This window comes from Phlebotomus papatasi, unplaced genomic scaffold, assembly GCF_024763615.1.
Source record: "Phlebotomus papatasi isolate M1 unplaced genomic scaffold, Ppap_2.1 HiC_scaffold_23, whole genome shotgun sequence".
NCBI classification, from domain to species: domain Eukaryota; kingdom Metazoa; phylum Arthropoda; class Insecta; order Diptera; family Psychodidae; genus Phlebotomus; species Phlebotomus papatasi.
Window position 1 is genome coordinate 96,496 of NW_026604467.1, and position 25,916 is coordinate 122,411.

Sequence of the window (25,916 nt, forward strand, 5' to 3'; positions counted from 1 at the left end):
CCACCAACTTCTAATTAAATTACATTTTCTGCAAAATTTCTTAAACGCAAAAGGCATGAAGGGCTTTGCCATGGATTCAATATGAACTTTGAAGTCTCTCGCCAACGATCTTTGATCCTTTTTGCTTAATATTACCACTTTAATTTATTTTAAATTATTTCTCTGAAGGAAATTGAAATTGTGATCTAGCAGATCCACCAACTTCTAATTAAATTACATTTTCTGCAAAATTTCTTAAACGCAAAAGGCATGAAGGGCTTTGCCATGGATTCAATATGAACTTTGAAGTCTCTCGCCAACGATCTTTGATCCTTTTTGCTTAATATTACCACTTTAATTTATTTTAAATTATTTCTCTGAAGGAAATTGAAATTGTGATCTAGCAGATCCATCAACTTCTAATTAAATTACATTTTCTGCAAAATTTCTTAAAGGCAAAAGGCATGAAGGGCTTTGCCATGGATTCAATATGAACTTTGAAGTCTCTCGCCAACGATCTTTGATCCTTTTTGCTTAATATTACGACTTTAATTTATTTTAAATAATTTCTCTGAAGGAAATTGAAATTGTGATCTAGCAGATCCACCAACTTCTAATTAAATTACATTTTCTGCAAAATTTCTTAAAGGCAAAAGGCATGAAGGGCTTTGCCATGGATTCAATATGAACTTTGAAGTCTCTCGCCAACGATCTTTGATCCTTTTTGCTTAATATTACCACTTTAATTTATTTTAAATTATTTCTCTGAAGGAAATTGAAATTGTGATCTAGCAGATCCATCAACTTCTAATTAAATTACATTTTCTGCAAAATTTCTTAAAGGCAAAAGGCATGAAGGGCTTTGCCATGGATTCAATATGAACTTTGAAGTCTCTCGGCAACGATCTTTGATCCTTTTTGCTTAATATTACCACTTTAATTTATTTTAAATTATTTCTCTGAAGGAAATTGAAATTGTGATCTAGCAGATCCATCAACTTCTAATTAAATTACATTTTCTGCAAAATTTCTTAAAGGCAAAAGGCATGAAGGGCTTTGCCATGGATTCAATATGAACTTTGAAGTCTCTCGCCAACGATCTTTGATCCTTTTTGCTTAATATTACCACTTTAATTTATTTTAAATTATTTCTCTGAAGGAAATTGAAATTGTGATCTAGCAGATCCATCAACTTCTAATTAAATTACATTTTCTGCAAAATTTCTTAAAGGCAAAAGGCATGAAGGGCTTTGCCATGGATTCAATATGAACTTTGAAGTCTCTCGGCAACGATCTTTGATCCTTTTTGCTTAATATTACCACTTTAATTTATTTTAAATTATTTCTCTGAAGGAAATTGAAATTGTGATCTAGCAGATCCATCAACTTCTAATTAAATTACATTTTCTGCAAAATTTCTTAAAGGCAAAAGGCATGAAGGGCTTTGCCATGGATTCAATATGAACTTTGAAGTCTCTCGCCAACGATCTTTGATCCTTTTTGCTTAATATTACCACTTTAATTTATTTTAAATTATTTCTCTGAAGGAAATTGAAATTGTGATCTAGCAGATCCATCAACTTCTAATTAAATTACATTTTCTGCAAAATTTCTTAAACGCAAAAGGCATGAAGGGCTTTGCCATGGATTCAATATGAACTTTGAAGTCTCTCGCCAACGATCTTTGATCCTTTTTGCTTAATATTACCACTTTAATTTATTTTAAATTATTTCTCTGAAGGAAATTGAAATTGTGATCTAGCAGATCCATCAACTTCTAATTAAATTACATTTTCTGCAAAATTTCTTAAAGGCAAAAGGTATGAAGGGCTTTGCCATGGATTCAATATGAACTTTGAAGTCTCTCGCCAACGATCTTTGATCCTTTTTGCTTAATATTACCACTTTAATTTATTTTAAATTATTTCTCTGAAGGAAATTGAAATTGTGATCTAGCAGATCCATCAACTTCTAATTAAATTACATTTTCTGCAAAATTTCTTAAAGGCAAAAGGCATGAAGGGCTTTGCCATGGATTCAATATGAACTTTGAAGTCTCTCGCCAACGATCTTTGATCCTTTTTGCTTAATATTACGACTTTAATTTATTTTAAATAATTTCTCTGAAGGAAATTGAAATTGTGATCTAGCAGATCCACCAACTTCTAATTAAATTACATTTTCTGCAAAATTTCTTAAACGCAAAAGGCATGAAGGGCTTTGCCATGGATTCAATATGAACTTTGAAGTCTCTCGCCAACGATCTTTGATCCTTTTTGCTTAATATTACCACTTTAATTTATTTTAAATTATTTCTCTGAAGGAAATTGAAATTGTGATCTAGCAGATCCATCAACTTCTAATTAAATTACATTTTCTGCAAAATTTCTTAAAGGCAAAAGGCATGAAGGGCTTTGCCATGGATTCAATATGAACTTTGAAGTCCCTCGCCAACGATCTTTGATCCTTTTTGCTTAATATTACCACTTTAATTTATTTTAAATTATTTCTCTGAAGGAAATTGAAATTGTGATCTAGCAGATCCATCAACTTCTAATTAAATTACATTTTCTGCAAAATTTCTTAAACGCAAAAGGCATGAAGGGCTTTGCCATGGATTCAATATGAACTTTGAAGTCTCTCGCCAACGATCTTTGATCCCTTTTTCTTAATATTACCACTTTAATTTATTTTAAATAATTTCTCTGAAGGAAATTGAAATTGTGATCTAGCAGATCCACCAACTTCTAATTAAATTACATTTTCTGCAAAATTTCTTAAAGGCAAAAGGCATGAAGGGCTTTGCCATGGATTCAATATGAACTTTGAAGTCCCTCGCCAACGATCTTTGATCCTTTTTGCATAATATTACCGCTTTAATTTATTTTAAATAATTTCTCTGAAGGAAATTGAAATTGTGATCTAGCAGATCCACCAACTTCTAATTAAATTACATTTTCTGCAAAATTTCTTAAAGGCAAAAGGTATGAAGGGCTTTGCCATGGATTCAATATGAACTTTGAAGTCCCTCGCCAACGATCTTTGATCCTTTTTGCTTAATATTACCACTTTAATTTATTTTAAATAATTTCTCTGAAGGAAATTGAAATTGTGATCTAGCAGATCCACCAACTTCTAATTAAATTACATTTTCTGCAAAATTTCTTAAAGGCAAAAGGTATGAAGGGCTTTGCCAAGGATTCAATATGAACTTTGAAGTCTCTCGCCAACGATCTTTGATCCTTTTTGCTTAATATTACCACTTTAATTTATTTTAAATAATTTCTCTGAAGGAACTTGAAATATTGAACTAGCAGATCCACCAACTTCTAATTAAATTACATTTTCTGCAAAATTTCTTGAGGGCAAAAGGCATGAAGGGCTTTGCCATAAATTCAATATGAACTTTGAAGTCCCTCGCCAACGATCTTTGATCCTTTTTGCTTAATATTACCACTTTAATTTATTTTAAATAATTTCTCTGAAGGAAATTGAAATTGTGATCTAGCAGATCCACCAACTTCTAATTAAATTACATTTTCTGCAAAATTTCTTAAACGCAAAAGGCATGAAGGGCTTTGCCATGGATTCAATATGAACTTTGAAGTCCCTCGCCAACGATCTTTGATCCTTTTTGCTTAATATTACCACTTTAATTTATTTTAAATAATTTCTCTGAAGGAAATTGAAATTGTGATCTAGCAGATCCACCAACTTCTAATTAAATTACATTTTCTGCAAAATTTCTTAAACGCAAAAGGCATGAAGGGCTTTGCCATGGATTCAATATGAACTTTGAAGTCTCTCGCCAACGATCTTTGATCCCTTTTTCTTAATATTACCACTTTAATTTATTTTAAATAATTTCTCTGAAGGAAATTGAAATTGTGATCTAGCAGATCCATCAACTTCTAATTAAATTACATTTTCTGCAAAATTTCTTAAAGGCAAAAGGCATGAAGGGCTTTGCCATGGATTCAATATGAACTTTGAAGTCTCTCGCCAACGATCTTTGATCCTTTTTGCTTAATATTACGACTTTAATTTATTTTAAATAATTTCTCTGAAGGAAATTGAAATTGTGATCTAGCAGATCCACCAACTTCTAATTAAATTACATTTTCTGCAAAATTTCTTAAACGCAAAAGGCATGAAGGGCTTTGCCATGGATTCAATATGAACTTTGAAGTCTCTCGCCAACGATCTTTGATCCTTTTTGCTTAATATTACCACTTTAATTTATTTTAAATTATTTCTCTGAAGGAAATTGAAATTGTGATCTAGCAGATCCATCAACTTCTAATTAAATTACATTTTCTGCAAAATTTCTTAAAGGCAAAAGGTATGAAGGGCTTTGCCATGGATTCAATATGAACTTTGAAGTCTCTCGCCAACGATCTTTGATCCTTTTTGCTTAATATTACCACTTTAATTTATTTTAAATTATTTCTCTGAAGGAAATTGAAATTGTGATCTAGCAGATCCATCAACTTCTAATTAAATTACATTTTCTGCAAAATTTCTTAAAGGCAAAAGGCATGAAGGGCTTTGCCATGGATTCAATATGAACTTTGAAGTCTCTCGCCAACGATCTTTGATCCTTTTTGCTTAATATTACGACTTTAATTTATTTTAAATAATTTCTCTGAAGGAAATTGAAATTGTGATCTAGCAGATCCACCAACTTCTAATTAAATTACATTTTCTGCAAAATTTCTTAAACGCAAAAGGCATGAAGGGCTTTGCCATGGATTCAATATGAACTTTGAAGTCTCTCGCCAACGATCTTTGATCCTTTTTGCTTAATATTACCACTTTAATTTATTTTAAATTATTTCTCTGAAGGAAATTGAAATTGTGATCTAGCAGATCCATCAACTTCTAATTAAATTACATTTTCTGCAAAATTTCTTAAAGGCAAAAGGCATGAAGGGCTTTGCCATGGATTCAATATGAACTTTGAAGTCTCTCGCCAACGATCTTTGATCCTTTTTGCTTAATATTACCACTTTAATTTATTTTAAATTATTTCTCTGAAGGAAATTGAAATTGTGATCTAGCAGATCCATCAACTTCTAATTAAATTACATTTTCTGCAAAATTTCTTAAACGCAAAAGGCATGAAGGGCTTTGCCATGGATTCATTATGAACTTTGAAGTCCCTCGCCAACGATCTTTGATCCTTTTTGCATAATATTACCGCTTTAATTTATTTTAAATAATTTCTCTGAAGGAAATTGAAATTGTGATCTAGCAGATCCACCAACTTCTAATTAAATTACATTTTCTGCAAAATTTCTTAAAGGCAAAAGGTATGAAGGGCTTTGCCATGGATTCAATATGAACTTTGAAGTCCCTCGCCAACGATCTTTGATCCTTTTTGCTTAATATTACCACTTTAATTTATTTTAAATAATTTCTCTGAAGGAAATTGAAATTGTGATCTAGCAGATCCACCAACTTCTAATTAAATTACATTTTCTGCAAAATTTCTTAAAGGCAAAAGGTATGAAGGGCTTTGCCAAGGATTCAATATGAACTTTGAAGTCTCTCGCCAACGATCTTTGATCCTTTTTGCTTAATATTACCACTTTAATTTATTTTAAATAATTTCTCTGAAGGAACTTGAAATATTGAACTAGCAGATCCACCAACTTCTAATTAAATTACATTTTCTGCAAAATTTCTTGAGGGCAAAAGGCATGAAGGGCTTTGCCATAAATTCAATATGAACTTTGAAGTCCCTCGCCAACGATCTTTGATCCTTTTTGCTTAATATTACCACTTTAATTTATTTTAAATAATTTCTCTGAAGGAAATTGAAATTGTGATCTAGCAGATCCACCAACTTCTAATTAAATTACATTTTCTGCAAAATTTCTTAAACGCAAAAGGCATGAAGGGCTTTGCCATAAATTCAATATGAACTTTGAAGTCCCTCGCCAACGATCTTTGATCCTTTTTGCTTAATATTACCACTTTAATTTATTTTAAATAATTTCTCTGAAGGAAATTGAAATTGTGATCTAGCAGATCCACCAACTTCTAATTAAATTACATTTTCTGCAAAATTTCTTAAACGCAAAAGGCATGAAGGGCTTTGCCATGGATTCAATATGAACTTTGAAGTCTCTCGCCAACGATCTTTGATCCTTTTTGCTTAATATTACCACTTTAATTTATTTTAAATTATTTCTCTGAAGGAAATTGAAATTGTGATCTAGCAGATCCATCAACTTCTAATTAAATTACATTTTCTGCAAAATTTCTTAAAGGCAAAAGGCATGAAGGGCTTTGCCATGGATTCAATATGAACTTTGAAGTCTCTCGCCAACGATCTTTGATCCTTTTTGCTTAATATTACCACTTTAATTTATTTTAAATTATTTCTCTGAAGGAAATTGAAATTGTGATCTAGCAGATCCATCAACTTCTAATTAAATTACATTTTCTGCAAAATTTCTTAAACGCAAAAGGCATGAAGGGCTTTGCCATGGATTCAATATGAACTTTGAAGTCTCTCGCCAACGATCTTTGATCCCTTTTTCTTAATATTACCACTTTAATTTATTTTAAATAATTTCTCTGAAGGAAATTGAAATTGTGATCTAGCAGATCCACCAACTTCTAATTAAATTACATTTTCTGCAAAATTTCTTAAAGGCAAAAGGCATGAAGGGCTTTGCCATGGATTCAATATGAACTTTGAAGTCTCTCGCCAACGACCTTTGATCCTTTTTGCATAATATTACCACTTTAATTTATTTTAAATAATTTCTCTGAAGGAAATTGAAATTGTGATCTAGCAGATCCACCAACTTCTAATTAAATTACATTTTCTGCAAAATTTCTTAAACGCAAAAGGCATGAAGGGCTTTGCCATGGATTCAATATGAACTTTGAAGTCCCTCGCCAACGATCTTTGATCCTTTTTGCATAATATTACCGCTTTAATTTATTTTAAATAATTTCTCTGAAGGAAATTGAAATTGTGATCTAGCAGATCCACCAACTTCTAATTAAATTACATTTTCTGCAAAATTTCTTAAAGGCAAAAGGTATGAAGGGCTTTGCCATGGATTCAATATGAACTTTGAAGTCCCTCGCCAACGATCTTTGATCCTTTTTGCTTAATATTACCACTTTAATTTATTTTAAATTATTTCTCTGAAGGAAATTGAAATTGTGATCTAGCAGATCCACCAACTTCTAATTAAATTACATTTTCTGCAAAATTTCTTAAAGGCAAAAGGTATGAAGGGCTTTGCCAAGGATTCAATATGAACTTTGAAGTCTCTCGCCAACGATCTTTGATCCTTTTTGCTTAATATTACCACTTTAATTTATTTTAAATAATTTCTCTGAAGGAACTTGAAATATTGAACTAGCAGATCCACCAACTTCTAATTAAATTACATTTTCTGCAAAATTTCTTGAGGGCAAAAGGCATGAAGGGCTTTGCCATAAATTCAATATGAACTTTGAAGTCCCTCGCCAACGATCTTTGATCCTTTTTGCTTAATATTACCACTTTAATTTATTTTAAATAATTTCTCTGAAGGAAATTGAAATTGTGATCTAGCAGATCCACCAACTTCTAATTAAATTACATTTTCTGCAAAATTTCTTAAAGGCAAAAGGCATGAAGGGCTTTGCCATGGATTCAATATGAACTTTGAAGTCTCTCGCCAACGATCTTTGATCCTTTTTGCTTAATATTACTACTTTAATTTATTTTAAATAATTTCTCTGAAGGAAATTGAAATATTGATCTAGCAGATCAACCAACTTCTAATTAAATTACATTTTCTGCAAAATTTCTTAAAGGCAAAAGGCATGAAGGGCTTTGCCATGGATTCAATATGAACTTTGAAGTCTCTCGCCAACGATCTTTGATCCTTTTTGCTTAATATTACGACTTTAATTTATTTTAAATAATTTCTCTGAAGGAAATTGAAATTGTGATCTAGCAGATCCACCAACTTCTAATTAAATTACATTTTCTGCAAAATTTCTTAAACGCAAAAGGCATGAAGGGCTTTGCCATGGATTCAATATGAACTTTGAAGTCTCTCGCCAACGATCTTTGATCCTTTTTTCTTAATATTACCACTTTAATTTATTTTAAATAATTTCTCTGAAGGAAATTGAAATTGTGATCTAGCAGATCCACCAACTTCTAATTAAATTACATTTTCTGCAAAATTTCTTAAACGCAAAAGGCATGAAGGGCTTTGCCATGGATTCAATATGAACTTTGAAGTCTCTCGCCAACGATCTTTGATCCTTTTTGCTTAATATTACCACTTTAATTTATTTTAAATAATTTCTCTGAAGTAAATTGAAATTGTGATCTAGCAGATCCACCAACTTCTAATTAAATTACATTTTCTGCAAAATTTCTTAAAGGCAAAAGGCATGAAGGGCTTTGCCAAGGATTCAATATGAACTTTGAAGTCTCTCGCCAACGATCTTTGATCCTTTTTGCTTAATATTACCACTTTAATTTATTTTAAATAATTTCTCTGAAGGAACTTGAAATATTGAACTAGCAGATCCACCAACTTCTAATTAAATTACATTTTCTGCAAAATTTCTTAAAGGCAAAAGGTATGAAGGGCTTTGCCATGGATTCAATATGAACTTTGAAGTCCCTCGCCAACGATCTTTGATCCTTTTTGCTTAATATTACCACTTTAATTTATTTTAAATAATTTCTCTGAAGGAAATTGAAATTGTGATCTAGCAGATCCACCAACTTCTAATTAAATTACATTTTCTGCAAAATTTCTTAAAGGCAAAAGGTATGAAGGGCTTTGCCAAGGATTCAATATGAACTTTGAAGTCTCTCGCCAACGATCTTTGATCCTTTTTGCTTAATATTACCACTTTAATTTATTTTAAATAATTTCTCTGAAGGAACTTGAAATATTGAACTAGCAGATCCACCAACTTCTAATTAAATTACATTTTCTGCAAAATTTCTTGAGGGCAAAAGGCATGAAGGGCTTTGCCATAAATTCAATATGAACTTTGAAGTCCCTCGCCAACGATCTTTGATCCTTTTTGCTTAATATTACCACTTTAATTTATTTTAAATAATTTCTCTGAAGGAAATTGAAATTGTGATCTAGCAGATCCACCAACTTCTAATTAAATTACATTTTCTGCAAAATTTCTTAAACGCAAAAGGCATGAAGGGCTTTGCCATGGATTCAATATGAACTTTGAAGTCCCTCGCCAACGATCTTTGATCCTTTTTGCTTAATATTACCACTTTAATTTATTTTAAATAATTTCTCTGAAGGAAATTGAAATTGTGATCTAGCAGATCCACCAACTTCTAATTAAATTACATTTTCTGCAAAATTTCTTAAAGGCAAAAGGCATGAAGGGCTTTGCCATGGATTCAATATGAACTTTGAAGTCTCTCGCCAACGATCTTTGATCCTTTTTGCTTAATATTACTACTTTAATTTATTTTAAATAATTTCTCTGAAGGAAATTGAAATATTGATCTAGCAGATCAACCAACTTCTAATTAAATTACATTTTCTGCAAAATTTCTTAAAGGCAAAAGGCATGAAGGGCTTTGCCATGGATTCAATATGAACTTTGAAGTCTCTCGCCAACGATCTTTGATCCTTTTTGCTTAATATTACGACTTTAATTTATTTTAAATAATTTCTCTGAAGGAAATTGAAATTGTGATCTAGCAGATCCACCAACTTCTAATTAAATTACATTTTCTGCAAAATTTCTTAAACGCAAAAGGCATGAAGGGCTTTGCCATGGATTCAATATGAACTTTGAAGTCTCTCGCCAACGATCTTTGATCCTTTTTTCTTAATATTACCACTTTAATTTATTTTAAATAATTTCTCTGAAGGAAATTGAAATTGTGATCTAGCAGATCCACCAACTTCTAATTAAATTACATTTTCTGCAAAATTTCTTAAACGCAAAAGGCATGAAGGGCTTTGCCATGGATTCAATATGAACTTTGAAGTCTCTCGCCAACGATCTTTGATCCTTTTTGCTTAATATTACCACTTTAATTTATTTTAAATAATTTCTCTGAAGTAAATTGAAATTGTGATCTAGCAGATCCACCAACTTCTAATTAAATTACATTTTCTGCAAAATTTCTTAAAGGCAAAAGGCATGAAGGGCTTTGCCAAGGATTCAATATGAACTTTGAAGTCTCTCGCCAACGATCTTTGATCCTTTTTGCTTAATATTACCACTTTAATTTATTTTAAATAATTTCTCTGAAGGAACTTGAAATATTGAACTAGCAGATCCACCAACTTCTAATTAAATTACATTTTCTGCAAAATTTCTTAAACGCAAAAGGCATGAAGGGCTTTGCCATGGATTCAATATGAACTTTGAAGTCCCTCGCCAACGATCTTTGATCCTTTTTGCATAATATTACCACTTTAATTTATTTTAAATAATTTCTCTGAAGGAAATTGAAATTGTGATCTAGCAGATCCACCAACTTCTAATTAAATTACATTTTCTGCAAAATTTCTTAAACGCAAAAGGCATGAAGGGCTTTGCCATGGATTCAATATGAACTTTGAAGTCTCTCGCCAACGATCTTTGATCCTTTTTGCTTAATATTACCACTTTAATTTATTTTAAATAATTTCTCTGAAGTAAATTGAAATTGTGATCTAGCAGATCCACCAACTTCTAATTTAATTACATTTTCTGCAAAATTTCTTAAAGGCAAAAGGTATGAAGGGCTTTGCCATGGATTCAATATGAACTTTGAAGTCTCTCGCCAACGATCTTTGATCCTTTTTGCTTAATATTACCACTTTAATTTATTTTAAATAATTTCTCTGAAGTAAATTGAAATTGTGATCTAGCAGATCCACCAACTTCTAATTAAATTACATTTTCTGCAAAATTTCTTAAAGGCAAAAGGTGTGAAGGGCTTTGCCATGGATTCAATATGAACTTTGAAGTCTCTCGCCAACGATCTTTGATCCTTTTTGCTTAATATTACTACTTTAATTTATTTTAAATAATTTCTCTGAAGGAAATTGAAATATTGATCTAGCAGATCCATCAACTTCTAATTAAATTACATTTTCTGCAAAATTTCTTAAAGGCAAAAGGCATGAAGGGCTTTGCCATGGATTCAATATGAACTTTGAAGTCTCTCGCCAACGATCTTTGATCCTTTTTGCTTAATATTACGACTTTAATTTATTTTAAATAATTTCTCTGAAGGAAATTGAAATTGTGATCTAGCAGATCCACCAACTTCTAATTAAATTACATTTTCTGCAAAATTTCTTAAACGCAAAAGGCATGAAGGGCTTTGCCATGGATTCAATATGAACTTTGAAGTCTCTCGCCAACGATCTTTGATCCTTTTTTCTTAATATTACCACTTTAATTTATTTTAAATAATTTCTCTGAAGGAAATTGAAATTGTGATCTAGCAGATCCACCAACTTCTAATTAAATTACATTTTCTGCAAAATTTCTTAAAGGCAAAAGGCATGAAGGGCTTTGCCATGGATTCAATATGAACTTTGAAGTCTCTCGCCAACGATCTTTGATCCTTTTTGCTTAATATTACTACTTTAATTTATTTTAAATAATTTCTCTGAAGGAAATTGAAATATTGATCTAGCAGATCAACCAACTTCTAATTAAATTACATTTTCTGCAAAATTTCTTAAAGGCAAAAGGCATGAAGGGCTTTGCCATGGATTCAATATGAACTTTGAAGTCTCTCGCCAACGATCTTTGATCCTTTTTGCTTAATATTACCACTTTAATTTATTTTAAATAATTTCTCTGAAGGAAATTGAAATTGTGATCTAGCAGATCCACCAACTTCTAATTAAATTACATTTTCTGCAAAATTTCTTAAAGGCAAAAGACATGAAGGGCTTTGCCATGGATTCAATATGAACTTTGAAGTCTCTCGCCAACGATCTTTGATCCTTTTTGCTTAATATTACCACTTTAATTTATTTTAAATAATTTCTCTGAAGGAAATTGAAATTGTGATCTAGCAGATCCACCAACTTCTAATTAAATTACATTTTCTGCAAAATTTCTTAAAGGCAAAAGGCATGAAGGGCTTTGCCATGGATTCAATATGAACTTTGAAGTCTCTCGCCAACGATCTTTGATCCTTTTTGCATAATATTACCACTTTAATTTATTTTAAATAATTTCTCTGAAGGAAATTGAAATTGTGGACTAGCAGATCCACCAACTTCTAATTAAATTACATTTTCTGCAAAATTTCTTAAAGGCAAGAGGCATGAAGGGCTTTGCCATGGATTCAATATGAACTTTGAAGTCCCTCGCCAACGATCTTTGATCCTTTTTGCTTAATATTACCACTTTAATTTATTTTAAATAATTTCTCTGAAGGAACTTGAAATATTGAACTAGCAGATCCACCAACTTCTAATTAAATTACATTTTCTGCAAAATTTCTTAAAGGCAAAAGGCATGAAGGGCTTTGCCATGGATTCAATATGAACTTTGAAGTCCCTCGCCAACGATCTTTGATCCTTTTTGCTTAATATTACCACTTTAATTTATTTTAAATAATTTCTCTGAAGCAAATTGAAATATTGAACTAGCAGATCCACCAACTTCTAATTAAATTACATTTTCTGCAAAATTTCTTAAAGGCAAAAGGCATGAAGGGCTTTGCCATGGATTCAATATGAACTTTGAAGTCTCTCGCCAACGATCTTTGATCCTTTTTGCATAATATTACCGCTTTAATTTATTTTAAATAATTTCTCTGAAGGAAATTGAAATTGTGATCTAGCAGATCCACCAACTTCTAATTAAATTACATTTTCTGCAAAATTTCTTAAAGGCAAAAGGTATGAAGGGCTTTGCCATGGATTCAATATGAACTTTGAAGTCCCTCGCCAACGATCTTTGATCCTTTTTGCTTAATATTACCACTTTAATTTATTTTAAATAATTTCTCTGAAGGAAATTGAAATTGTGATCTAGCAGATCCACCAACTTCTAATTAAATTACATTTTCTGCAAAATTTCTTAAAGGCAAAAGGTATGAAGGGCTTTGCCAAGGATTCAATATGAACTTTGAAGTCTCTCGCCAACGATCTTTGATCCTTTTTGCTTAATATTACCACTTTAATTTATTTTAAATAATTTCTCTGAAGGAACTTGAAATATTGAACTAGCAGATCCACCAACTTCTAATTAAATTACATTTTCTGCAAAATTTCTTGAGGGCAAAAGGCATGAAGGGCTTTGCCATGGATTCAATATGAACTTTGAAGTCCCTCGCCAACGATCTTTGATCCTTTTTGCTTAATATTACCACTTTAATTTATTTTAAATAATTTCTCTGAAGGAAATTGAAATTGTGATCTAGCAGATCCACCAACTTCTAATTAAATTACATTTTCTGCAAAATTTCTTAAACGCAAAAGGCATGAAGGGCTTTGCCATGGATTCAATATGAACTTTGAAGTCTCTCGCCAACGATCTTTGATCCTTTTTGCTTAATATTACCACTTTAATTTATTTTAAATAATTTCTCTGAAGTAAATTGAAATTGTGATCTAGCAGATCCACCAACTTCTAATTAAATTACATTTTCTGCAAAATTTCTTAAAGGCAAAAGGTATGAAGGGCTTTGCCATGGATTCAATATGAACTTTGAAGTCTCTCGCCAACGATCTTTGATCCTTTTTGCTTAATATTACTACTTTAATTTATTTTAAATAATTTCTCTGAAGGAAATTGAAATATTGATCTAGCAGATCAACCAACTTCTAATTAAATTACATTTTCTGCAAAATTTCTTAAAGGCAAAAGGCATGAAGGGCTTTGCCATGGATTCAATAAGAACTTTGAAGTCTCTCGCCAACGATCTTTGATCCTTTTTGCTTAATATTACCACTTTAATTTATTTTAAATAATTTCTCTGAAGGAAATTGAAATATTGATCTAGCAGATCAACCAACTTCTAATTAAATTACATTTTCTGCAAAATTTCTTAAAGGCAAAAGGCATGAAGGGCTTTGCCATGGATTCAATATGAACTTTGAAGTCTCTCGCCAACGATCTTTGATCCTTTTTGCTTAATATTACCACTTTAATTTATTTTAAATAATTTCTCTGAAGGAAATTGAAATTGTGATCTAGCAGATCCACCAACTTCTAATTAAATTACATTTTCTGCAAAATTTCTTAAAGGCAAAAGGCATGAAGGGCTTTGCCATGGATTCAATATGAACTTTGAAGTCTCTCGCCAACGATCTTTGATCCTTTTTGCATAATATTACCACTTTAATTTATTTTAAATAATTTCTCTGAAGGAAATTGAAATTGTGGACTAGCAGATCCACCAACTTCTAATTAAATTACATTTTCTGAAAAATTTCTTAAAGGCAAAAGGCATGAAGGGCTTTGCCATGGATTCAATATGAACTTTGAAGTCCCTCGCCAACGATCTTTGATCCTTTTTGCTTAATATTACCACTTTAATTTATTTTAAATAATTTCTCTGAAGGAAATTGAAATTGTGATCTAGCAGATCCATCAACTTCTAATTAAATTACATTTTCTGCAAAATTTCTTAAAGGCAAAAGGCATGAAGGGCTTTGCCATGGATTCAATATGAACTTTGAAGTCCCTCGCCAACGATCTTTGATCCTTTTTGCTTAATATTACCACTTTAATTTATTTTAAATAATTTCTCTGAAGGAAATTGAAATATTGAACTAGCAGATCCACCAACTTCTAATTAAATTACATTTTCTGCAAAATTTCTTAAAGGCAAAAGGCATGAAGGGCTTTGCCATGGATTCAATATGAACTTTGAAGTCTCTCGCCAACGATCTTTGATCCTTTTTGCTTAATATTACCACTTTAATTTATTTTAAATAATTTCTCTGAAGGAAATTGAAATTGTGATCTAGCAGATCCACCAACTTCTAATTAAATTACATTTTCTGCAAAATTTCTTAAAGGCAAAAGGCATGAAGGGCTTTGCCATGGATTCAATATGAACTTTGAAGTCTCTCGCCAACGATCTTTGATCCTTTTTGCATAATATTACCACTTTAATTTATTTTAAATAATTTCTCTGAAGGAAATTGAAATTGTGATCTAGCAGATCCACCAACTTCTAATTAAATTACATTTTCTGCAAAATTTCTTAAAGGCAAAAGGCATGAAGGGCTTTGCCATGGATTCAATAAGAACCTTGAAGTCTCTCGCCAACGATGTTTGATCCTTTTTGCCTAATATTACCACTTTAATTTATTTTAAATAATTTCTCTGAAGGAAATTAAAATATTGATCTAGCAGATCCACCAACTTCTAATTAAATTACATTTTCTGCAAAATTTCTTAAAGGCAAAAGGCATGAAGGGCTTTGCCATGGATTCAATATGAACTTTGAAGTCTCTCGCCAACGATCTTTGATCCTTTTTGCTTAATATTACTACTTTAATTTATTTTAAATAATTTCTCTGAAGGAAATTGAAATATTGATCTAGCAGATCCACCAACTTCTAATTAAATTACATTTTCTGCAAAATTTCTTAAAGGCAAAAGGCATGAAGGGCTTTGCCATGGATTCAATATGAACTTTGAAGTCCCTCGCCAACGATCTTTGATCCTTTTTGCTTAATATTACCACTTTAATTTATTTTAAATAATTTCTCTGAAGGAAATTGAAATATTGAACTAGCAGATCCACCAACTTCTAATTAAATTACATTTTCTGCAAAATTTCTTAAAGGCAAAAGGCATGAAGGGCTTTGCCATGGATTCAATATGAACTTTGAAGTCTCTCGCCAACGATCTTTGATCCTTTTTGCTTAATATTACCACTTTAATTTATTTTAAATAATTTCTCTGAAGGAAATTGAAATTATGATCTAGCAGATCCACCAACTTCTAATTAAATTACATTTTCTGCAAAATTTCTTAAAGGCAAAAGGCATGAAGGGCTTTGCCATGGATTCAGTATGAACTTTGAAGTCTCTCGCCAACGATCTTTGATCCTTTTTGCATAATATTACCACTTTAATTTATTTTAAATAATTTCTCTGAAGGAAATTGAAATTGTGATCTAGCAGATCCACCAACTTCTAATTAAATTACATTTTCTGCAAAATTTCTTAAAGGCAAAAGGCATGAAGGGCTTTGCCATGGATTCAATAAGAACCTTGAAGTCTCTCGGCAACGATCTTTGATCCTTTTTGCCTAATATTACCACTTTAATTTATTTTAAATAATTTCTCTGAAGGAAATTAAAATATTGATCTAGCAGATCCACCAACTTCTAATTAAATTACATTTTCTGCAAAATTTCTTAAAGGCAAAAGGCATGAAGGGCTTTGCCATGGATTCAATATGAACTTTGAAGTCTCTCGCCAACGATCTTTGATCCTTTTTGCATAATATTACCACTTTAATTTATTTTAAATAATTTCTCTGAAGGAAATTGAAATTGTGATCTAGCAGATCCACCAACTTCTAATTAAATTACATTTTCTGCAAAATTTCTTAAAGGCAAAAGGCATGAAGGGCTTTGCCATGGATTCAATATGAACTTTGAAGTCTCTCGCCAACGATCTTTGATCCTTTTTGCTTAATATTACCACTTTAATTTATTTTAAATAATTTCTCTGAAGGAAATTGAAATTGTGATCTAGCAGATCCACCAACTTCTAATTAAATTACATTTTCTGCAAAATTTCTTAAAGGCAAAAGGCATGAAGGGCTTTGCCATGGATTCAATATGAACTTTGAAGTCTCTCGCCAACGATCTTTGATCCTTTTTGCATAATATTACCACTTTAATTTATTTTAAATAATTTCTCTGAAGGAAATTGAAATTGTGATCTAGCAGATCCACCAACTTCTAATTAAATTACATTTTCTGCAAAATTTCTTAAAGGCAAAAGGCATGAAGGGCTTTGCCATGGATTCAATAAGAACCTTGAAGTCTCTCGCCAACGATGTTTGATCCTTTTTGCCTAATATTACCACTTTAATTTATTTTAAATAATTTCTCTGAAGGAAATTAAAATATTGATCTAGCAGATCCACCAACTTCTAATTAAATTACATTTTCTGCAAAATTTCTTAAAGGCAAAAGGCATGAAGGGCTTTGCCATGGATTCAATATGAACTTTGAAGTCTCTCGCCAACGATCTTTGATCCTTTTTGCTTAATATTACTACTTTAATTTATTTTAAATAATTTCTCTGAAGGAAATTGAAATATTGATCTAGCAGATCCACCAACTTCTAATTAAATTACATTTTCTGCAAAATTTCTTAAAGGCAAAAGGCATGAAGGGCTTTGCCATGGATTCAATATGAACTTTGAAGTCCCTCGCCAACGATCTTTGATCCTTTTTGCTTAATATTACCACTTTAATTTATTTTAAATAATTTCTCTGAAGGAAATTGAAATATTGAACTAGCAGATCCACCAACTTCTAATTAAATTACATTTTCTGCAAAATTTCTTAAAGGCAAAAGGCATGAAGGGCTTTGCCATGGATTCAATATGAACTTTGAAGTCTCTCGCCAACGATCTTTGATCCTTTTTGCTTAATATTACCACTTTAATTTATTTTAAATAATTTCTCTGAAGGAAATTGAAATTATGATCTAGCAGATCCACCAACTTCTAATTAAATTACATTTTCTGCAAAATTTCTTAAAGGCAAAAGGCATGAAGGGCTTTGCCATGGATTCAATATGAACTTTGAAGTCTCTCGCCAACGATCTTTGATCCTTTTTGCATAATATTACCACTTTAATTTATTTTAAATAATTTCTCTGAAGGAAATTGAAATTGTGATCTAGCAGATCCACCAACTTCTAATTAAATTACATTTTCTGCAAAATTTCTTAAAGGCAAAAGGCATGAAGGGCTTTGCCATGGATTCAATAAGAACCTTGAAGTCTCTCGGCAACGATCTTTGATCCTTTTTGCCTAATATTACCACTTTAATTTATTTTAAATAATTTCTCTGAAGGAAATTGAAATTGTGATCTAGCAGATCCACCAACTTCTAATTAAATTACATTTTCTGCAAAATTTCTTAAAGGCAAAAGGCATGAAGGGCTTTGCCATGGATTCAATATGAACTTTGAAGTCTCTCGCCAACGATCTTTGATCCTTTTTGCTTAATATTACTACTTTAATTTATTTTAAATAATTTCTCTGAAGGAAATTGAAATATTGATCTAGCAGATCCACCAACTTCTAATTAAATTACATTTTCTGCATTTATTTTAAATAATTTCTCTGAAGGAAATTGAAATATTGAACTAGCAGATCCACCAACTTCTAATTAAATTACATTTTCTGCAAAATTTCTTAAAGGCAAAAGGCATGAAGGGCTTTGCCATGGATTCAATATGAACTTTGAAGTCTCTCGCCAACGATCTTTGATCCTTTTTGCATAATATTACCACTTTAATTTATTTTAAATAATTTCTCTGAAGGAAATTGAAATTGTGATCTAGCAGATCCACCAACTTCTAATTAAATTACATTTTCTGCAAAATTTCTTAAAGGCAAAAGGCATGAAGGGCTTTGCCATGGATTCAATAAGAACCTTGAAGTCTCTCGCCAACGATCTTTGATCCTTTTTGCCTAATATTACCACTGTTGGCGCAATTTTTCTGCACTGAGCAAATTGCGCCAAAAGTTAACTCAATGTACAGTGCACGAAAATCGAGAATAGCGGTACAGCGAAACGAAGAGGAGACGAAATTTTTTTATGTTCACTTCTTGTCAAGCAGTGAAAGGTTACACATAATTTCCAGTAGTACTGAAGAAAATCAGTGAAAAATTCCATAAAATTTTCCGATAGTGTCCTGAACAGTAAAGATTTAGTGAAGATCTTAACAATCCTCACCCAGTGAAGTCACCGGCAGCCAGGAGACGAGCTATTTCGGCTCCCTTGCGGGTTTTCAGGCCCACCTCGTGTGCGCAGCAGGAAAAATGTGGTTAAGGCCCTCCCAAACCACGATGCATCCCGTTCACCGTTACGGAGAGGATTTTTTTTGAAGTCCTCCGATCCAGATAAACCAGAGTCTCACCAGCCACAAATAGGTATATTTCCAGGCACCCAGCCACTCACGCATCAGCCACACCAGAGTCTCACCAGCCACAAATAGGTATATTTCCAGGCACCCAGCCACTCACGCATCAGCCACACCAGAGTCTCACCAGCCACAAATAGGTATATTTCCAGGCACCCAGCCACTCACGCATCAGCCACACCAGAGTCTCACCAGCCACAAATAGGTATATTTCCAGGCACCCAGCCACTCACGCATCAGCCACACCAGAGTCTCACCAGCCACAAATAGGTATATTTCCAGGCACCCAGCCACTCACGCATCAGCCACACCAGAGTCTCACCAGCCACAAATAGGTATATTTCCAGGCACCCAGCCACTCACGCATCAGCCACACCAGAGTCTCACCAGCCACAAATAGGTATATTTCCAGGCACCCAGCCACTCACGCATCAGCCACACCAGAGTCTCACCAGCCACAAATAGGTATATTTCCAGGCACCCAGCCACTCACGCATCAGCCACACCAGAGTCTCACCAGCCACAAATAGGTATATTTCCAGGCACCCAGCCACTCACGCATCAGCCACACCAGAGTCTCACCAGCCACAAATAGGTATATTTCCAGGCACCCAGCCACTCACGCATCAGCCACACCAGAGTCTCACCAGCCACAAATAGGTATATTTCCAGGCACCCAGCCACTCACGCATCAGCCACACCAGAGTCTCACCAGCCACAAATAGGTATATTTCCAGGCACCCAGCCACTCACGCATCAGCCACACCAGAGTCTCACCAGCCACAAATAGGTATATTTCCAGGCACCCAGCCACTCACGCATCAGCCACACCAGAGTCTCACCAGCCACAAATAGGTATATTTCCAGGCACCCAGCCACTCACGCATCAGCCACACCAGAGTCTCACCAGCCACAAATAGGTATATTTCCAGGCACCCAGCCACTCACGCATCAGCCACACCAGAGTCTCACCAGCCACAAATAGGTATATTTCCAGGCACCCAGCCACTCACGCATCAGCCACACCAGAGTCTCACCAGCCACAAATAGGTATATTTCCAGGCACCCAGCCACTCACGCATCAGCCACACCAGAGTCTCACCAGCCACAAATAGGTATATTTCCAGGCACCCAGCCACTCACGCATCAGCCACACCAGAGTCTCACCAGCCACAAATAGGTATATTTCCAGGCACCCAGCCACTCACGCATCAGCCACACCAGAGTCTCACCAGCCACAAATAGGTATATTTCCAGGCACCCAGCCACTCACGCATCAGCCACACCAGAGTCTCACCAGCCACAAATAGGTATATTTCCAGGCACCCAGCCACTCACGCATCAGCCACACCAGAGTCTCACCAGCCACAAATAGGTATATTTCCAGGCACCCAGCCACTCACGCATCAGCCACACCAGAGTCTCACCAGCCACAAATAGGTATATTTCCAGGCACCCAGCCACTCACGCATCAGCCACACCAGAGTCTCACCAGCCACAAATAGGTATATTTCCAGGCACCCAGCCACTCACGCATCAGCCACACCAGAGTCTCACCAGCCACAAATAGGTATATTTCCAGGCACCCAGCCACTCACGCATCAGCCACACCAGAGTCTCACCAGCCACAAATAGGTATATTTCCAGGCACCCAGCCACTCACGCATCAGCCACACCAGAGTCTCACCAGCCACAAATAGGTATATTTCCAGGCACCCAGCCACTCACGCATCAGCCACACCAGAGTCTCACCAGCCACAAATAGGTATATTTCCAGGCACCCAGCCACTCACGCATCAGCCACACACCAGAGTCTCACCAGCCACAAATAGGTATATTTCCAGGCACCCAGCCACTCACGCATCAGCCACACCAGAGTCTCACCAGCCACAAATAGGTATATTTCCAGGCACCCAGCCACTCACGCATCAGCCACACCAGAGTCTCACCAGCCACAAATAGGTATATTTCCAGGCACCCAGCCACTCACGCATCAGCCACACCAGAGTCTCACCAGCCACAAATAGGTATATTTCCAGGCACCCAGCCACTCACGCATCAGCCACACCAGAGTCTCACCAGCCACAAATAGGTATATTTCCAGGCACCCAGCCACTCACGCATCAGCCACACCAGAGTCTCACCAGCCACAAATAGGTATATTTCCAGGCACCCAGCCACTCACGCATCAGCCACACCAGAGTCTCACCAGCCACAAATAGGTATATTTCCAGGCACCCAGCCACTCACGCATCAGCCACACCAGAGTCTCACCAGCCACAAATAGGTACATTCATATACATTTTTTGGCCTTCGAGGCCTTTGTTGTTCAACTGAAACAGCGCAAATCACGCCACGCGACCTAAGGATTCTGAGCTATCGTATATAGAGATCAATGTAACTATTGGCCAAATTTTCGGAGGATTGTATTGTTGAGAACAGCTACAGTAAGTAGTTTTTCATTTGCATTTGCGCGCCTTTCCTGATAGTACTCCCCTCAATTCCCATCATGCCGTTGCGGGACAAGAGAGCAACACTTAAGGGTCATCTCACGCGTATTGAGAATTATATTCAAAGTATTCATCAGGGTGAATCAGTGGCATCTGTCGCGGACATTAATACCCACTTGACAAAACTCAAAGACACAGTGACTCAGCTTCGGGTTGTGCATGATGAATTAATAAAATCAGGGATCGATCTTGAGACAGAAAATGAAGAGCATGAGAGAATTTTGGCTCGTACGGAGAGTTTGGAGGGTGATCTCACTTATCTTCTTTATCAACAGAAAAGGGAAGAGGAGAAAGGGTCGAAGGGTGATCTTGAGGAGGAAGGCAAGAACATGCATTCCAATAAAGAAGTCCGTGAATCTGATCCCAATTTCCAGTCTAAATCCTCCTCATTAGAGGAAGCATTAGCCCTTCTTATCCGCCATCAAACTCAAGCTGAAACTCGGAATCAAGAACTCTTTATAAAAGTTCAGGAAACGATCCTCACCCATTCTCATGATAGTAGGGGCTCCAAACTCCCGGTACAGACCGTTCCTGATTTCTTTGGGGAATATACTGAATGGAGGAGTTTCAGGGATATGTTCACAAATATCGTGGACAAGGACCCTCGTCTTTCGGGTCTTCAGAAAATGCAGTATCTAATGACCTCGGTTAAGGGCAATGCGAAAAAATTAATTGGGGACCTTTCTTTATCTGATGCCAATTACAAGGTTGCATGGGAAAGTCTCTGCTCTCACTATGAAGATCAGTTCTCTGTCGTTCGTCAGCATATTCAGACTTTTATTAAGATTCCAAAGATGTCCAATCCAACGGCAGATACATTTACTGATCTGTTTGCAACAGCAAATTCTGTTCTTAATTCCCTTGATGCCTTGAAGGTGACATCACGTGATCCGTGGGTAATATGCCTCCTCCTAGATAGACTGGATCATGAAACTAAGGTGTTGTGGTCCCGTGAGATCAAAAATCAGATTCCATCCACTCAACAATTCATGTCATTTCTCAAAGATAGAATGAAGTCCATCCAAATGTGTGAGCCCGTCCCAACTAAGTCAGACATGAAAGGGAATTCTAACCCAATCAATTCGAAAAACCACAATGTCTTGGCAGCCACAGCACAATTTCCGTGCACAACTTGTGGAGCTTCTGATCACAAAATTTTCAAATGTCCCAAATTTTTCGAGATGACTCCTCAAAATCGGCTTGATTTTATCCGGAAGAATAAGCTATGCCGCAAATGTCTGACACAAAATCATTCCACTAAGGATTGCTCGTTCTTCCCATGCAGGAAGTGTGCAGGGCATCATAGCACCCTTTTACACGAGGCATTTCAATCTCAACCCAACGAACATTTTCAGGGGTCCGCGGTGGTTCACACCCAAAGAGATGCTGCCGCTTCCACAGTGGCTGTGTCTACAGTTCAAGTAGAAGATGATTCTACACCCCCTCTCACCAGTACTTCCGATTTAACGGCCGTTGTAAGTTCCTCCACCTCATCCCGAGGACCGAAAAGAATTTTCCTTGAGACGGCAGTAGTTAGAGTCCTAGATAAATATGGCGTTCCACACCAATGTAGAGCCCTTCTCGACTCGGGAGCACAGGTTAACCTCATATCGCAAGCTCTGGTTCAGAGATTGAAATTGCCCAAATCCCATTCTGATGTCTTTATTGGTAGGGTTGTGGATGGGGGTACCAAGGCAAAATTTCAGACCGAGTGTAACATCCAGTCGGCCAACGATTTCTCAATTAACTTTCTTATGACCTGTTTAATCGTCCCATCTGTTCTGGCGCAAAGGCTCCCTAACTGGGAGGTTACGGCTGAAGAAATTCCACTCCCATCCGGCATACAACTAGCAGACCCTACCTGGCATATCTCTCAGCCCGTAGACATCTTAATAAGTAATGAATTCTATAACGAAATCTTTACGGGCAAATTCTTACGTCTTGGAACAGGGCTTCCCATGGTTAAGGAGAGTCTTCTGGGTTGGGTGGTATCGGGCAAGCAAGATAGTATCTTGGAACCTGTTGTTGCAGCTTGTGTGGCTACAACCTTATCATCTATTGAATCATCCTTAAAAAGGTTTTGGGAGGTTGAAGAGGTTAGCATCTTCAAGCCAGGGCTTCCCAATCATGAAATAGTAGAGGATATTTTCCAAAGAACCACAGTCCGCAATTCTGAGGGACGATATGTAGTACACGTCCCATTTCGCCCGAATGTCGTGCGTCTGCACAACAACCTCCCTAATGCAACCAGACAGTTCCTCAGTCTTGAGAGAAGGCTGGCTCTCAACCCAGAACTTCAATCTCAATATCATTCTGCCATGAAAGAAAATTTTGATCTCGGTTTCTTTGAGGAAGTTCCTCCATCTCATATCCAAAACGCCTCTTATTATATGCCGCATCATTGCGTTGCAAAATCTAACACATCGGGTACTAAAATACGAATTGTGATGAATGCCAGTTCGAAATCTCAAACAGGTCTGAGCCTTAACGATGTCGCGATGATTGGTCCAGTGGTTCAGCCCGACATTGTGACGATTCTCCTCAGATTTCGTGAACATAGGCATGCCTTTTCTTGTGATATTCAAAAGATGTATCCGCAAGTTTTGATTCACTCCCCGCACAAAGACTATCACAGAATAATCTGGCGCTTCGATTCTTCTCAACCCTTCAAACATTATCGTTCCACCGGAGTTTGCTTTGGGGTATCTTCCTCGCCTTATTTGGCTACTAGAGTTCTATTGGACCTGGCGGGACAGGGTGAAGTTCATTATCCATTGGCATCTGCTGCCCTAAAAAACAATTTTTACGTGGATGATTGTCTGATCTCCTTTCCAACTCTTGACCAAGCACTGGAGTGTCAGCAACAGTTGGTCGACTTATTGAAGTCGGCTGGCATGAGTCTTTCTAAATGGTGTGCTAACAATTCTAAAATCGTGCACACGGTCAAAAATGAGGAATCACAAGACCTCCTTCCGGACGTGTCCAAGGCGCTGGGCATGTACTGGCATCCAGAAACTGATCTGTTTTCATATAAACTCACAAAAAACTTCGCAAATATTTGTAGCAAGAGAGGAGTTCTCTCAGCTATTGCATCTCTGTATGATCCGTTAGGTTTGATAGGGCCCGTGATCATCTTTGGAAAGTTGCTCCTACAAGAGGCTTGGGGGGCTGAAATTGGATGGGATGAACCATTACCAACTGATATTTTAAATAGATGGAACCGTTATGGGGAGGATCTGTTAGGAATTTCAGAGTTACACGTATCACGGTGGGTTTCTTCATGTGATTTTCCCATTGCGCGAGAGATTCATATCTTTTGTGACAGCAGCTCGTACGCCTACGGAGCTGTTGCATACGTGGTCACCTTAGATCGGTCTCAAGAGCGTTTCGCCAAATTGGTCATGGCGAAATCCCGTATTGCACCCGTCCAGCAAATCACTATACCAAAGCTTGAGCTCTGTGCGGCCCTACTTGGTGCACACCTCCTTCGAAAGATTAAAGATGCGATGACGTTCACCGACTATTACATTTGGACGGACTCGACAATTGTCTTAGGACAAATACGATCCAAAAGAACCAAGCTTGATGTTTTTACCTCCCCCCGAATTACGGAAATTCTCAAACTGACAGATGTAGCAAGATGGCAGCACGTGCCAGGTGATTCAAACCCTGCTGATATAATATCCCGTGGAATGTCACCTGCGGAACTAAAGGGTTCCAAACTTTGGTGGAATGGTCCCGTCTTTCTAACGGAATCATCAGACAAATGGCCTCAAGATCCTCTAATTGTTGCTATTGATGCTCCTACAATTTCGCAACCACTCCCTGAAACACATCCTATTGAACAAATCCTCACTCGTTCAAATAATTATACAAGAATCAGACACATCCTTGCGTATATCATGCGCTTCCTGACAAATCCTCAAGCCCGCTCCAAGGGTCCTCTCACCCACATTGAAATTCAAAGGGCAGAACGCAAGCTTGTCGCTTTTGTCCAGGATCAGCATCTTTCCGAGGAAAAAATGGCCATTAGTGATGGATCAATATATCGAAGCAAAAGGTTCGCTAGTATCCGTCAACTCACCCCGTTCCTAGACGAGTACGGAATCATTCGAGTGGGTGGAAGGCTGTCAAAATCGGCTGAAACGTATGATGTGAGGCATCCAATGCTACTTCCCAAGTGTCATCTTGCTACAATAGTAGCGATTCACGTTCATAACAAGAATATGCATGCGGGTCCACAGCTTCTGCTTGCAGCTCTTCGACAAACATTTTAGCCGTTAGGAGGAAGAAACCTAACAAGACGCATAGTCAG

General features: G+C 35.8%; 1 protein-coding gene across 1 annotated transcript; it reads left to right on the forward strand.

Moving 5' to 3' along the window:
* Positions 1 to 21,600: 21,600 nt before the first annotated feature.
* On the forward strand, positions 21,601 to 25,878 carry LOC129808952 (uncharacterized). The gene has a single exon (XM_055858859.1). It carries the CDS (start codon positions 21,601 to 21,603, stop codon positions 25,876 to 25,878), a length of 4,278 nt encoding a protein of 1,425 aa, XP_055714834.1.
* Positions 25,879 to 25,916: the final 38 nt, after the last annotated feature.

What these genes read in the sequence shown, in the direction of transcription:
- LOC129808952 (XM_055858859.1), top strand. Translation starts at nt 21,601, where the DNA reads ATGCCGTTGCGGGACAAGAGAGCAACACTTAAGGGTCATCTCACGCGT.